This window comes from Myodes glareolus, chromosome 6, assembly GCF_982192425.1.
Source record: "Myodes glareolus chromosome 6, mMyoGla1.1, whole genome shotgun sequence".
Lineage (NCBI taxonomy): Eukaryota > Metazoa > Chordata > Mammalia > Rodentia > Cricetidae > Myodes > Myodes glareolus.
The window spans coordinates 105,645,345-105,661,206 of record NC_142031.1 but is presented as its reverse complement, the minus strand read 5'-3'; the positions used below and the strand labels follow the sequence as shown (position 1 = coordinate 105,661,206).

At 53.4% G+C, this 15,862-nt stretch overlaps 1 protein-coding gene across 1 annotated transcript; it reads left to right on the top strand.

Moving 5' to 3' along the window:
- Positions 1 to 1,841: 1,841 nt before the first annotated feature.
- On the top strand, positions 1,842 to 14,176 carry Aqp1 (aquaporin 1 (Colton blood group)). Its single transcript, XM_048440399.3, has 4 exons — positions 1,842 to 2,374; positions 10,986 to 11,150; positions 11,429 to 11,509; positions 12,261 to 14,176. The coding sequence occupies exons 1-4, from the start codon at positions 1,991 to 1,993 to the stop codon at positions 12,438 to 12,440; spliced, it is 810 nt and encodes a 269-aa protein (XP_048296356.2). The 5' UTR covers positions 1,842 to 1,990; the 3' UTR covers positions 12,441 to 14,176.
- The last annotated feature ends 1,686 nt before the right edge of the window (positions 14,177 to 15,862 follow it).

Genomic DNA, 15,862 nt, shown 5'->3' with positions numbered 1-15,862 from the left:
GAACGGCTACACCACTGTCAGGCCATAGGGGAACCTCTAAGAATAAAGGATGTGGTGGAGGTCCTGGGAGGTGGTCCATCGTATTGGCTGCCTCACTAGAGGGTTAATAAACCTTTGATTACCTCCAGCTGCCAAGACTGTCTGTGCAGAGGGAGCCAAGTGCCATCTGTGCCACTGTTCTGCCCTGAGCCCCTGCCTCTTGGCCTTGTAAGAATTTCAGTGCATGGCGAGGAACGCATTCCCAACCAGTCAGCTGCCCCCATCAAACATACCACAATCCCTGCAGGCCACATCCAGGACCAGGGCTGCAGCTGGACACAGGTGGCCCTTGGAAGACAGTATCATGATCTGTATGGCGGACCCCACTTTAGAAGGTGCTTGATCCATGTGTTCATCCTGCTCCACCTTGACCAAGGTCAGATTCAAAGACGTTCTTCTCCCTCAGTGGGTCTCGGTTTTCCAGCTCTAGTGGGTAAGAAGCCCATGATCCCAAGAAGGACTGAGGTGGGAAGAGGGGGGACCTGATCATCCCAGGCGCAGCCCTGTGGTCACAGAGAGTGCCCACCCCTGCTGGACCTGGTTCATCTTCCAGCACACTCACGCAGTAGGGAAGTGACCAGTTCTCTGGTCTTTCACTCCAGTTTCTGGGGGTGTCCAGGGAGCAGAGTGGGTGCTGGGTCTGCAGCACCTCCTACTGTTGGAGGCCTCTGACCTCCCTCTTCCTTCGTTTCTGTATCCCTACTCCGGTTCAGCCAAATGTTCCCCTCTGCTCAGTTTGTGCCCTTCCTGTTTCTGAAGTATTCTGTTTTGTTCATGTTTTCTGTGTTGCTGGGGATTGAACCCTGTACCTAGACAAGCAGTCTATCCAGAGCTACAACCCTAGTTCTTCCTGCTGTCTCCCTGGCTGGGAAAAACTCCTTCCCTTTTCACTATCACTCAGAAAAGCTTCCCACTGCCCGGTCTGTCATACCTTCTCTGTCTCTTAGCCTCAGCTGTGTTCTTCCTTTCTCCCCTTCTCAGGTCCAGCTGCCATTCCTTCTATCTCCCCAGTGACCTGCCAGCTCCACTGCCTATTAGAGGAAACCCCCCCACACACACACAACACACACACACACACACACACACACACACACACACACACACACACACACCAACTAAGCACCACTCTCTCCCTCTCTGGCTCTTAAATCATTGGTTCAAAGTTTTTTAAGTGTGAGGCTTTGTGTGGGGGGGGGGGGCATTCCAACAGCCTTGCCTGGCCCAGGCCCATCCTTGTCTGGAGAATGGTAAGTGACTCCAAGAAAGCTTCTCAACCCGAATCAACTGAGGTCTGGGTGGTGAGGGAACATCCCCAAAGTGACATGCAGCCGCTCCGCTCAGGCCAGGACATTGGAAGCCAGACTGGCTCTCAGATCTCTGGGCCTGAAGACTTCAGATTAGTAACTGTGCAGAATGGGATGGGACAGGCAGGCGGGTTCGGGTGCCACCTCCAGGGAGGGCAACGTCCATCCTGAGAGTCCACAGTCAACTCCTATTCCCCACCCCCTCTAGAGTGCCTGGCTCTGCCCTCAGGCACCCTTGAGCTTTGCAGGCTGGGCGGGGACACCTGGATTTCTCTGGCCCCCTGAGAAGGGCCAGCTTGGAAGAATTTCCCAAAGCCTATTAGAGCAACGGCTGCTGCCTCCTGCCTGCCTCCTCAAGGCTGGGCAGGGCTGAGGGCTGAGGCGGGTGGAGGGAGTAAGGGAGGGCAGGAGGGGGAGAGGAGGAAGGAGAAAAGTTGGCAGGCAGACAGCAGAGCCCTGTCTGCATCCATCGCAGAGAGGAGGCCCGTGTGGTGTGGGGCGGGACAGGAGCAAGGAGAGGCCCTTCCTCCCTTTGTGCTCCCCCCGCCACCCAGCCCTATAAATAGGCCCAGCCCAGGCTGTGGCTCAGCTCTTGGAGGGAGTTGAGCACCAGGCATCCAGCAGTTAAGTCGTACCCCTCTGCCAGCATGGCCAGTGAATTCAAGAAGAAGCTCTTCTGGAGGGCTGTGGTGGCCGAGTTCCTGGCCATGACCCTCTTCGTCTTCATCAGCATCGGCTCTGCCCTAGGCTTCAATTACCCGCTGCAGGGGAACCAGACACTGGTCCAGGACAACGTGAAGGTGTCGCTGGCTTTTGGTCTGAGCATTGCCACTCTGGCCCAAAGTGTGGGCCACATCAGTGGTGCTCACATCAACCCAGCTGTCACACTGGGGCTTCTGCTCAGTTGTCAGATCAGCATCCTCCGGGCTGTCATGTACATCATTGCCCAGTGTGTGGGGGCCATCGTCGGCACTGCCATCCTCTTGGGCATCACCTCCACCCTACCTGAGAACTCCCTTGGCCGCAATGACGTGAGTGGGGTGTCTCAGGCTTGGGGGGGCACTGGCTCCATTTGCCTCGTGCACAATAGGGACACTGAGGAGCAGAGAGGATGATGAGGGTTGCTGGGGTCATGCCGAGTGCTGGGGCTGGAACCCAGTATGTGGCAGGGTTTGTTTGCTGCCAGGTGCTGTGGGCATGGGTGAGCTAGTCACTAACGGTTGTGCCAAAGTCCCCTGCAGAGTATCTACTGCCAGGAATGAACTGAGGGGGCAGCTAGCTGTGTGCCAGGATTTCTCCACCCCTCCACTGAAGTTTCCTGGCCCTCCTCTGTTCTACCTGAGAAGCCACGTCCCTCCTTGGCAGCCCTGTGCCCTAGGCAACCTCTACCTACTGTCCCAAGTCCACTTTCTCCAGATACATGTCATGTTTAAATCCACTTTTGCAAGTATCTGAGTATGACCCCCTTATGAAGTTGCCTGGGCTTCTAGGTCCACACTCAGGTCTCCAAGTCAGCTTTCTCAGAAAGTCAGGAGACAGCTCTCTTCCATTCCTCTGTCCCCAATAATCAGACAAAGTTAAGGAGTTGTTGGAAGAGTTTTCTAGATAACAGTTCAGGAGAAGGGCTCAGCTCTTCGGTCCTTGGCCACTGAATGAACAAGCCATGCACGCGTGTTGTGTGTGGAGGTGGGAGTGGAGCTGTGCACATGTCTACACGGGTCCTGAACTTGTGTAAGGTATTTGGTGCATTTGCGAGTGTGTAGCCACTTGTGCCTCTCGTTCCTGACTTGGATGATAAGCAGATGCTGACAACTGCATGGCAGCTGTCAAAAAACAAAAACAAAAAACAAAAAAAAACTGCTAAGTGGCTGGCCCTGATGGTGGCTGCCTGGCCACAGACCTTTCCCATCTTTTTAGCTCAGTGCCCATGCCGAGTGCACTTGGGTTTAATGGGGACCAGTTTAGTAGGTAGGAGTGTCTGAGTAAGGGTGGAGGATGTCTCAGGCGGGAATAGGCTGGAATCCCTCACCAGAGACGGAGACTAAAGACAGAGTAGAGGAACCAGCCCCAGAGAAACGAAGCTGGCTGGACCTCGGCAGGGCAGGTGCATAGGGACAGGAACAAGGGAGTGGTCTGGGGCTCCTGTGAGTTGGATGGCTATGGATGAGTAGACTCCTTTCATTTCCCAGCCGAAGTTCAAGTGCTGGAGATGCAGACAGGGAGAGAGGTGAAAGTCTGGTGCAGAGGGCAGCTGATGTGGCCCCGCTGCAGGGATGAGCTCGTCTGTGTCACAGTGACACCTCAGGATCACGCTTTTAAGTCAACCTCTGCTCAACCGGAGATTGAAGATTAGCCCTGTGGCTGGAGTTTAGACTTTAGTTGGAAAAACTTGACTACAGTAGTGACAGGGAGCAGAATTAGAAAGGCTGCGTCCCTCTAGACTCCAGTCTCTCCAATAGGAGCAGGGCTAGGTGCCTTGCTGAATTCCTCTGCGAAGGCTCAAGTTCCCACTGAGCTGGGGGCTGGGGGGGATGGAGGCAATGAAGGGCCCCTGTGGGAAAGAGGTGGTGGAGACTCCCGACTCTTGTCCCTTCCAAGTCAAGTGACAGGCAAGACCTCTGCCCTTGCTGGCAAAGGCTTTGCATTCTCTAATATGCCATCCAAGGCAGAGGCAGAACGTGATTGCTTCGGAGGCACCTGAATCTGGCTACACCCCACTTCAGTTTCTGCAGCCCCCTCCGTTTTCCAGAGTTACCCCAGTATCTGTGTCAGGCAGGATACAACTGAAGAAGAAGAGGAGCCAGGCTTGTGTGGGGACAGCACCCTAGCCCTGAGTCCTGTTTGCTGTTAACCACTGAGTCTTCTTGGAGCCGAATATCCTGAGGTTTGAGATGGGGGCTAGGTTCTGGTGACATTTCTGCTACCCACATAATACCAGCTTATATTGTTGGCTGGAGCTAATTATCTACTCGAGAAGGGCTTGTCTAACAGGACCCCCAGTGGCAGTGCCATATGAGGGGACCAATATGTGGTGGGGCTCTTACTAGCCACTGAAACCATGGACTTTTGACATACAGTCTGTCCCCCAGTCAAACAGCTCTTCTTAGGCACTGGCTCCTGGACCTGGAGGGACTGGGAGTGGTCTCAATGCCTTAGAGGGACAAGCAGACAATGGAGCAGGTGGCAATCCCTTCTTCTGCATCCCAGGGTAAGGCTCTCACCGCTCTCCCGCTCTTACTCCCACCCCGCGGCCAAAACCTGGGTGGGGTGAGTTGTTGGCATGGAGATTTTCAAAGAAAATAGAGAGAAAAGTGGCAGGAAGTGGTTGGGTGAGTCAGGGGGTGTCCCCAGGGGACATGGTGGGGACAACTCTCTCCTGACTAAGTCAGGAAACGCCCAAGAGAGAGACCACGGACCTCCTATAAAACCATTGGTGTCTTCTGGGTTAAAGACCTGAAGCCTAATTTTTCACTCTTGGTTGGAGGCTCTGAGGTTCCCTGCCCAGGGTCAGCTGCTTGCACCTTGTGTTGCTCCATGCAATTGATGGGACTTAGATGGCCCTTGTTCCCACCTATAAACCATGAACAGGATATAAAAGGGTGTGGCTATCTTTGGAAAGTAGAGGATGCTGGGGCCTTAGAGTCCTGGCATTCTGGCTGTTTTCATTCTTCTCCCTCTCTGGCCCTCATCCTGCAGAAATGACTGGGGCTCTTGGGTGCTGAGGGTAAGGCTGGGTCAGCCAGGCTCCCCACACTGGGAAGCTCGTGGGCTCAGGGCCAGATAAGCAGCACAGCTGCCCGAGATACCACGCAGGAGGCAGGTGAGATAAGAGGTGTCAGGGCGGGCCAGGGAACTTTTGAACTGTAAGGATGGGAGGGCCAGGAGAGCTGCAGGGAGGTGATCCTGTAAGAACCCACGTGTGGACTGAGAAGGGGCTGCTGGGCAGAACTCAGGCAAAGGGCAAGGGAGGTCATGATCTAGAGGTAGTCACTGAGTTTGGGCAGGCTGGGGTCATGATGGGAGGCTGGACACCAGAGGCAGTAGGAGCTGGTATCTGAGTACGTCTGGAGAGGACTGTGTTCCCCGAGCCTCCTGGTCTAGCCACCTGGGGATACAGGCAGAGGGCACATCTAGTCTCTTCAGGGTCATTCTCAGTCTTATTGATTAAGGACCCAAAGTCTTGCAATGCTTCCACCTGCTACGCCAGATGGTATACATCTTGGTTCCAAGTTCTCACTCTCTCCTAGTTTCTTTGGGGTTAGCTTCCTCAGAAAATGAGGAGAGAGGACCTCCCTCCTGCTGCCTCCCGCAGGACTTAGGAGTGAACTATGCGAAGTAGGTGTGACTTTCCAGCGCCTTGGGCCAGTCCAGCGTGGCCAGGGACAGAGTTGGAGATGGGTGTATAGCAAAGCTGGGACCTGTAATTACTGTTTCCAGCCAGAACCTCAGAGCAAGAGGGCAGGGGAAGAGCGCAGAGAGGTGGAGCCTTTGTGTCAGAAATGCTGAGGCCGGGCCCTCTAACAGCATCTGCTAAACAGCGCAGCTAGAGTGGACCACTTGTCCCAAATCAGGGTCTGCCTGGAACACATATCTGAAAAAGCGTGCTCCATGAAGGTCTATGCAGGTGACGCCTGAGGAAAACTGCTCCCACCCCAGCACACCCCACCCCACCACAGCCTCAGCCCTCTGCCCCGGGGCTCCCCTCTCTAGCCTGAGCAGCCTTAGCAGTTCATCTGGAAGCCCCTTCACAGTTTATTCTCTCTAGGGCGCCACTCAGGGTTTCCTCACCTGCAACCCACCAAGCCTTTCCAGGCAGGTCCCAATATCCACCCCCTCCTCGGCCCCACTGAGTGTCTGGAAAGCCACTCACGGTGGCTGAATCGCAGCGGTTCCCTAGGAACTCAGGTCCTGGGAACTCCTGTTCCCACCATTTAGAAGCAGTTGTAGGGCTCAGAACGCAGAACTGTTGAAACTTGAGTCTCTTCCTTGCAGATATGAGTGGGAAAATGTCCTTGGGGCTTCCTGGTGACCAGGGGCTCCTCTGTCTGGGCCTTTCCCTGGAGGCTAGAGAGGTTCCTCTGCCACAGTAGGGTGGTACCTGGCGGAACAAGCCGGGGGTTATCTGTACTCACTCAAACAGCTAATGTTCCTGAGCATCCTTGAGACTGAGACTAAAGCCCATAGACCAAAGACAGTGGGTAGGCATGATCAGCCCTTCAGGGGCCTGAAACCCCAGTCAAGACTTTCCAGAGGGCAGTTTCTGCTCTGTATAAAGAAGATTTTGTTGTTTGTTTTTAACTCGGGAAGCAGTTTCCTCTAAACAGAGGAGCCCCTGTCTCTAGAAATATGTAGGTTGGACCCACCTGACAAGGCAGCTACTCCGGCAGAGCCTGGCTGGGTGGGGGTGCAGTGGAGATGGGCAAGAGTGTTTGTGACACAGGCTACACCGAGAATGGAGACTTGTACTCAGATCTCTGGACGCTGGCTAGAGGGACACTGAAGACCACCTGGGGCTGGAGTCTAGGTCAATGTTCCCATTCTACAGTTGGGAAAACTGAGACCCAACGAAGGTGTGGACCCTTGTCAAGGTCGTACAGTGGGTAATGTCAGGGTAGGAGCGTGCTTCAAATCTTCTACCTCTCAACCCTCCAAAGTGCACATACATTGCACAAACAAGTACACAGCCATGCACATACATGACGTGGAGCACAGAGCATGCTCTCGACACTGCCTGGATATGGGGGCCCAGGCAGGGAAGGCTCCTCACAGGAGCCCCTTCCTCTCTCTGCCCTACGGTAAGGAAAAGAAGGAGAGGAAGTTGGAAACCATTGCTTTGTGTATTGTTTCTTGTCAGAAAGACAAAATGGTTCTGGGAGCAAAAAAAAAGGCCTTTGAGGCCAGCTGCTTTCTTACTCGAGGGGTCGCTCCCTTGGCCACTTCCCCCACTTCTCCAGCTCGTAGTGGCACCACCCCTGTGGGTGTGAGGCAGGAGGAGGGACACAGTGACGCACTCAGAAACGCCAGCAGACACACCAGTGCAAACACACGGCAAACATCTGGGACTTCGTGCCGCGCAGAGCCCCCTGCTCTGCAGAGCGTGCCCAACGTGGTGTCTTGAGTCACAGCGAATGTCAGGTTCGGCTTAGGAATACTTGGCCAGGATCCTATCAGCTTGTTTAAATTTCCCTCGGAACCTTCAAAAGACTGACTAGCCCCTAATCCCAAGGTGTGGGTTTTCCTCCTTTCGTTTAATCAAGATTACAGCTAGTTAGGTGGCTGGATTCTCGCCTGTTTATGTTATCAGCCTTTTCGACCGCCTCATTCTATCAATTCCTAAGGGGAGGGTTGCTGAAAAACATTCACTTTGCGACTAGCTTGATCCGATTCTTGTAACTGTCCATTTTTAAACTATTTACCTTTTGTCTAAACAATTTCTTCTTACTGCCTATAGGTCTAAAATTTTTTATAGTTCTTAGAGTGTTTAATTATTCTATAACAAACCTGTTAAGGTCCAATAAAAGAGAAGGAATGAGAAGTACAAATGCCACTTGTTGACGCAGCTGAGGTGGTCCCCAAACCCATGCAGCAAGTTCTGGCTGTGAGGTGACAAGGTGGGGCCCACTGCTCCCTGGCGGGCCAGTGCTGAGTACTGGAGACAGTGGGGAGGGCAGACAGCCATGTCTCTTAAGCCGTTCCTTGAGAGCAGAGCCTCAGCCAGGCCCAGCTCTGGACTCTGCAGCTCCCCAAGGGTGGGGCACAGGGGTAATCAGGGCCCTGTGCCTAGGACTTAGTGAGTTGTCCAGGTAGCCTGCCTACAAGTGTCAGGGAGGGTTCAGGAAGCAGGGCATAGAAAGGGCAAACTGGCCTGGAACACACACACCTCCTGCCAGCAACCCACTCCAAGCTGGGAACAGCCTGGTCCCCTAGTAACCAGCAGCCTGGTGCCCTGGTAACCAGCACATTAGCCTGTGAGCCTGGGGTGAGGGTCCTGGCCTTACTGCCTCCTCCTTGAGCACAGGTGCCTCCTGTCCTTCCACTTGTGAGTCTCAAAGATCCCTGGTCGGCCGATCCTCTCCCAGCTAAACAGTAAAAGCATGGGCCCTTCACTCTAAGAGCTTTGTGGGAGTCAGCTGCCTCACAGAGGCTAGAAGTGCTGGAAAGTGTACACTTTCAACCCATTTTGTACTGCACAATGAGCCTCCCCATGGAGGTTTGCAGAGACCCCTCCAGGCTCCCAGGTTAGGAGGAACAAACACCCAGCTAGGTAGCAGGTAGATTCCTCTTCTCTGTGATGCTCAACTGCTCAGGTGAGTCCACCAGAGTGTGGCAGACGGGAGCAGAGAAAGCTCAGAGCTGATGTGTCTGAGCGGTGGCTTAAGCCGTGAGCTTGCCTGGGTCAAATTGGGAGCTTTCGGATGCTTCCCAAGCGCTGCGTGACCTGGTCCGCCACTCACAGAGCTCAGTGTTGCAGATGCAACGTTAACCAGTGAAAATCCAGGCAAAACCTGCATGCATGTACAGACCTGGATCCTTTCCAGTGATAGACGGCAGCAACCAAAGTGGGCATTATTAAAGTGGTTGTTTGAAAGATAATGGGCTGTGTGCGATCGCTACGGTTTGACGTTTCTAACCTTCTCTTTCCTGGGCATGGAGTTTCTGCACACCTTTATTGTTTCTGACCCTCTTACTGTTTTCCCAGATGTAAGTTCAAGTGCAGTAGGCAGTGGGAGACATTTGTGATTAGCAGTCGAAACGGGAGGTGGGGGTGAGGGGAGCTGGCGACTGCTGGGAATGGTGGTAGATGTGGGCTTTGGAAGGGAAAGGCTGCCAGCGTTATTGTGGCTTTTGGCAGTCAAGAGTGGGCACCTTCTGGAGTTCCCAGGCCTCCTGAAGACTCAGACCTCTGGGCCTGGAGCTGACTGCTCTGCTTTGTGTAGACAGTGGTACCTGGGGTGTGGTCTGGGATCAAGCGTGATTAAGAAGCAGGGGGAAAGATGGACTGGCTCTGTCTACATCTGTGAGAAGGGCAGGGTGGTGGTTGGATGTGAGCAGGAGACTTAGGGACAGTTCCGTTAATTGGTGAGGAAGTGCTCATCTCAGGACTTCTGCCAGCTAGCAATTAGGCCATCCCCAGAGAGAAGAGATGGAGAGAGAGAAGCCATGAATTTAAATGAGGGACACAGCCTTCCAGGCGGAAGTGGAATTAGCCATTGTGGGCTTCTAGTTCTTCCTCCATCAAGCCTTCCCAGCTTTAGGCACCCTAGGGCAGCCAGCCCAGCAATCACTCACTTCCATCTCTACCTCCCGATAGTTCTTACTTCTGCCACCTTCACCACATGCCTGAGACAGCCCTGGGACACTTGAGTCTTCTGGAGGCTCTAGAGTTTAGACAGAGCTCAGACCTTGAACCCATTTTGCAGATGGAGAAGCTAAAGATCCAGAGAGAACCAGGTTCGTGGTGCCAACAAGTAGCCGAGTAAGAACCTGAGCACTGGGTTCTGCCTCTATTGCCTGACTTATTAGTGGGGTGATAAATGGGCATTGGCCCAGAAAGCTCATGGGGCCTGGGGGACACAGCTTTGGAGTTGGTCGGGAAAGGCCCAAAGCTGGGGCTTCAAGGCAGCACAAGGGATGTGAGTCATTCTCTGGGAGCCAGCACTGCAGACAAAGGCGGGAAGAGAATTGTTCTTGTGAGAGGGCCTCAGGGCCGAACTGGGAAAACCCCTTAAGAAGTGGAGGTGTGCCTCCCACCTAGTACCCCGCAGAATGCCTGTTGGCCTTGGAGATACCACCACTCAGTTGGGAAACTGGAAGTGAGCCTTTTCATGTCAGCTTGCTGGGGCCCAGCTGTCTCTCCTTGGAGGCAGACCCAAGGCAGAACATCCTGGTGTGTTCACCAGCATGGCCCAGCTCCCTTGTGGGGTACACTTGGCCCCAGCCCCTGACCTGGAGCAGCTGTGTGGATCCCCCCGGGTGGGGTCTTCTCACTACAGCTGCAGAGATGGTAGGGCTCCAGTGACTTCGTGGCTGTTCTCATTTTCTTCTTTTTCCATGAGTCATGTTTCCAAAAGTGGCGTAGGCACAGGGGCAGCCAGACTACGGTGGTGGGGCCCGTGGAGCCAGAGAGAGGGAAGGCAGGGCGGGGGCCAGGAGAGAAAAGAGGGTAGAGAGGAGATGCGGAGGGGGGAAAGGGAGTGGAGATAGGAAAAGCTTTGCACTTGAAAGGGTGAAGCAATATCCACTTGGCGCCTCCTATCCATGCTTCTCTGCTCCTGTGGGTGTCCCTGACCACCTCCCGTGTCTGAGACACACCTCTCACCTCTAATACTGAGCACTCCATGTAGCCAACAAGCAGGCCCTTCTTCACCCTGAGCCTCCTAGCAGAGTGAGGCTGGGTCTAGACAGAACAAGAGGTCAAGCTGGAGGGTCAGCAGGTGTCGGAGGGGACAAGGACTGATTTTCATCACCTGCTGGGTATGTCTGGCCCCTCCGGGGACACACAGTGAGAAACTGAGTGAGAAGCTAAGAAGCTAGGAAGGGGTTGAAGATCATTTGTTGGTGCCCGGACCTAGTGCTCTTGGGTTCTTGTTACAATTGCCCCCTGCCCCACTCACTGGGCCTTCTTGTTTCTCTCCTTTGCAGCTGGCTCCAGGTGTGAACTCTGGCCAGGGTCTGGGCATTGAGATCATCGGCACTCTGCAGTTGGTGCTGTGTGTGCTGGCCACCACTGACCGGAGGCGCCGTGACTTAGGTGGCTCAGCTCCCCTTGCCATTGGCTTCTCTGTGGCCCTGGGACACCTGCTGGCGGTGAGTAGGGGAATTCCTGGGTGGGAGCCATGGTGGGGATCAGGGTCAAAGCAGCTGGTGAGAAGGGCTAGTGTGGTATCTGTGGTACTCTGGATGGAACTTCCACCGTGGGAGGGGGATGGAAGACCTGCTCTGGGTGCCAGGAAAAGGACCCAAGAATCTCTAATCATGCCCCTTTCTCAGCTGGGGTTGATTGTCCCCTTCTCTGCTCCTTCGCTCTCTCCCTGGTCTCCTTGCCCCTTTCTTTACATCCCTGTTCATTATATGCTCCCTTCCAGATTGACTACACTGGCTGTGGTATCAACCCTGCCCGATCGTTTGGCTCTGCTGTGATCACCGGCAACTTCTCAAACCACTGGGTAAGTCACCCCCGAGGCAGCCAGGCGCATGGTGGAAGCAAACTCTACCCCGACCCTTTAGGCCAATCTTTCTTTCACAGAGATTCTGGGAGATACATAGGGCAAAGGAAATCAAGAAACCAAACCCTGAGATGAAGAAGCGGGTTTGCATCCTGATAAAATATGTTTAGGCTCCACTCTGGCAGCTCAAGCCTACAGCCCTTGCCGGTGCTCTTTCCCCATTGTCCTAACAACATGGTGGAGAGTGGGCTTGGAATCTCTGCTCTGCCACCTTTGCTTTTAGCAACCTCAGGCAGGCTTTGTGCCTTGGTTTCCCAGGCTGTGAATGAAGTGGGCTTAGGAGAGTTGACTCTCCCAGGCTTTTTAGGACCAGGAGAGGACCCATGTCTGCAAACAGAGCTCTGAGCAGAGAAAACATTGCGTAGGCTTTAGCTCTAATTACCGTTGGTCTGTGTGCTCCTGGCCACCCTTCTATTAGACTAGCCCATCGCCGGGAATTTTCCAAGGCTGGGGGAAGGGAGTAGTAGCCATCTTCAGGAATGAGCTGCTACAGGGATGCCAACAGCTCGGTATAGAGGCCAGGATGTATCTTTACTACATGCCCTGGTCTGGACCCACTCTGGAGAACTCTGGAATCAGAAAGTAGGAGCCTGGTCTATCTGCTTCTGATTCAAGACCTATTGGGCGAGATCCCCTAGGGGAGATGATGGTGTGGCCAGCTGTCCCCTAAACTCTCATGCTTCTTTCCTAGATTTTCTGGGTGGGGCCATTCATCGGGGGTGCCCTGGCAGTGCTGATCTATGACTTCATACTGGCCCCACGCAGCAGCGACCTCACAGACCGCATGAAGGTGTGGACCAGTGGCCAGGTGGAAGACTATGACCTGGATGCTGATGACATCAACTCTAGGGTGGAGATGAAGCCCAAATAGAGGAGGCTTGGCCTAGGCATCCATATGGGGGTGGGGCAGGGATGGGCGGAGGGAGGGGAGGGCTTAAATCATATTGTAGACACTCTGACAGGCTGACCAGAGTCACTCCCCAAGACCTGCCTGACCTGAGTTGTCCTGCCTCGTCTGGGGCAGCAATATCACTGTCTTTCTTTCTGTTTCCTGGTCTCAGAGCTTCCTGGGGACCAAGATTTATCAACTCAGCACCTCATTCCATTGACACCATGGAGGAGTGAAAGGGAGGGACCCGCCTGCTAGGTGTCCCCTCAGAGTGTGCTAGAAAGTCCCCCTCATCCCAATGTTGCCCAGCAAGTCACCCACCTTAGGTGCCTGGGATCCTGCCATTGTTGCTTTGTGCCTTTGATCTTGACCTTCCTTGAGTAGGCATCTTGTCCCCAAAGGCACTTGGAGGGAGAGGAGGTTCCCTAACTTTTGCCTTTGGTCTATCTTACCTCCAGGGCCCTTCCTCTTAGACTTGCTATAGGACCTTGAAATTGTCCCTGTGTGCTGGGGCTTCAGTGACCACATCTGTCAAGTGGCAAGGAAGGAACAACTATGAGGAACCATAAGGGGGGCATACCACAGGTTCTAAAAGGAACAGTCTAGACAGCACTGCTCTGTCTACCTGGCCTGAGCTCTTTCCCAACATCCACAGCCCATGAGCACATGTGGATGAGCTATGAAGCAGAGATGTGGCTCAGGATACTGGAAGTGCCTGGTCACCCAAAGAGGCCTCCTTTAGGTCAGTCTGCGGTAGCAGAATGAAGGCCATTTTGTGGTGGAGGAAGAGCTCCCTCTCAATTATCTAGCTCTGGTTGGTCTGCCCATCTAGCAGGGCCCTAACTGGATAGATTTTTCAGTCCTCCAGGCCCCTGTGCAGTGTAGATTCAGGGAATGTGTTTATTAAAGAGCGTTGAGCTAAGCAGCACTGTGTCTACGGAGGGAAGCAGCTGGACGTGGAGCAATCCTGGGACAGATGCCCATGTTGGGCATGCAGGGCCTTGGGTGCCTTAGCTCACACCATGATCAAGGAGGTCACTCCTTCCCTGACTGATGAGCTCCTGGCTGTCTGTATTTGATCAGAATCTGGGCAACCTGAACAGGCTCACTATGGGACCCTAGGCACCGTCTTCTTTCTTTATGGACCTCATGAGGCAACTTTTGCTGCAGCCCAAGGACAGTTCAGAGCACAGGCAGCCCAGGGGCTGGCATCTTAAATTCAGCTCTTTAGGCTGATCCATCCAATCCCATCAGGCCAGAGTGGCCCCACCACTGTGCCCTTAACTGTGTTGTGAACATAAACCAAGAGGCACGTTCTTCAGGTGCTTAGGAGCAGCAGGACAGTCAGGAGGCCTGTGGCTACAGCCTCATCTCCATTCCTTAGCAGGCACTGTAGCCCACTTAACAGATAAGGACACTGAGGACCCATGTGCCCAACTAGAACATATTGGGTCAACCTTAGCAGCCGAGGACATGTCTGGCCACTCCCTGGTCAATGAAATGGACTCCTCTCACCTCCAGCTTCTCAGTTTCTGCCTGGGTAATGACTAAGGGCCATGGTAATGAGAGAATATGCTGGAAGGGGCAGGGCGGACCCATCCTACCTGGTTCTGGCTACAATGATCAAGGACCCCGCATCTGTCTGCTCTGTGTATGTTTCTTTGCAATTGAAATTTTATCTTATGATAAGAAAATAAAGGACAATGACTTGTAAGGTCGTCCAGGCTTTCTGTGGTTTTTTGTTTTGTTTTGTTTTGTTTTGTTGGTTTTGTATCTCCACAAAGGATGCAATCCCCATCCTGGTCTGTGAGGGGATTGGTCTCACTGTTATGCCAACCAGTCTGGGAAGAAGGCAGACACTCTTGTGTCTAAGGGGATGGGTAGAGCGACACCACAGGCCCAAAGGGCACAGGGTCTGGCCCTTAGTAGGGAGATTTTTGAGAATTCAGAGATCTTGGGACAACTGTGGGGAAGTGAAGGACAATTTGGAGCCAGTTTAAACGGAGACACAGGAGACATTCTGGGTTCTGGAGGATGGAAGGGTTAGGGGAAGCAGAGTTGAGGTTGTATTCCCGTTATCCCTCTGATCTCAGGGCAGAGTCTGCGGGACAAGACTGTGCCACGCCTCCACCACCCCTCAGCTCACCCTGGAAGTCCCACTTATAATTGTGTCTTAGGAACCCCAGGGGAGTTTCTGGGGTTGACTCATCAGAGAAAATGACCCCTGTGCTATGCTATACTGAGATTTGAATGCAAGTTCCTGACACTGGCCCCACGTGTGACGCATAAAACTCTTCAGGGGAACCTTGTGTAAGTCTGCTCCTTCCACAAGCTTGTTCTGGGAGGCGAAGGCCATCATCCTCATGGAATGGTTTCTAGACCACAAGCACACATGTCACCAGAAGTGTAGGCTGAGAAGGGCTCAGCATTCCATCATGTCTCCTAATGACACAGTGGTGACTTAAGAGGCCACACTGAGAGGGCTTAGCGTCATTGGAACTGTGTCTCTTACTGCAGTCTGTGTGCAGCCTGGAGCTGCCTCAACCCATCCAAACTTCCCTGGCTTCTTTCTGGTGAGGTTATGTGCTGCCGTTTTGAGGGAGCGATTACTAGGCCACAGGGACATTGTCGAGGCCAGCCCGAAACCTCACAGCCTCACTTGTGAGGGGATTCCAAGTGTTACCTCACAGTCTCTCTTAGCCTGCCTTCTTGTCCCATCTCCTAGATCTCAGGTCCCCTCAGTCTCCAATCACTGTGGGCTCCAGCTCCTGCAATGCTCAGCCTCTACTCGATTCCACAATACAGCCTTTCTTGTATGGCTTCTAGAAGTTATAATTTCTAGAATCCTAGAGCACAGATAGGTCCTGGAGAAGAGGCCAAACTGGGTCTTCTGGAGTACCTATGGGGTATTAGGGATCTTGCTGGGACTTACTATTTTAGAAGACAGAGCTCTCTTCAGGCTCCTGAAATCTTTTGCTCAAGGCCACACAACAGGATGGTGGTGGGACTGAGGTTTAAACCTGTTCTGCCTGGCTTCAACAATTGGCTGTCTCCATCACGTGACGCTGACCTACCTATTTTGTTGTGATGCTTAGCAGAGTTAGCTCTGGGCTAGCAGAGAACCAGGCTGAGATGCAATTGCATCTATTCCTATAAGGTAATGGGGAGGCAGAAGGGAGAAGGGCTGGCCTTGGAGCCCCCGACACTCTGAGAAGTCTGCTCCTTCTAAACAGACTCATGTGGTGATGGCTAAAGGCAGCACCAGGCTGAAGCTACATCCATGAAACTGTACTTATTCCTGACTGAAAGGCAATAGGATTGACTTGCTCATAGTGTATATGATTAGGGGGTGGCCAATGTTGCATCATGAGAGATAATAATGCACCAAGCCAGGTCTTTGATAC

Bases quoted from the DNA above. Each gene is read 5' to 3' on its own strand.
- Aqp1 (XM_048440399.3), top strand. From the start codon at position 1,991: ATGGCCAGTGAATTCAAGAAGAAGCTCTTCTGGAGGGCTGTGGTGGCC. The intron at 11,151-11,428 runs GTGAGTAGGGGA...GCTCCCTTCCAG, and splicing joins CCCTGGGACACCTGCTGGCG to ATTGACTACACTGGCTGTGG. The intron at 11,510-12,260 runs GTAAGTCACCCC...CTTCTTTCCTAG, and splicing joins GCAACTTCTCAAACCACTGG to ATTTTCTGGGTGGGGCCATT.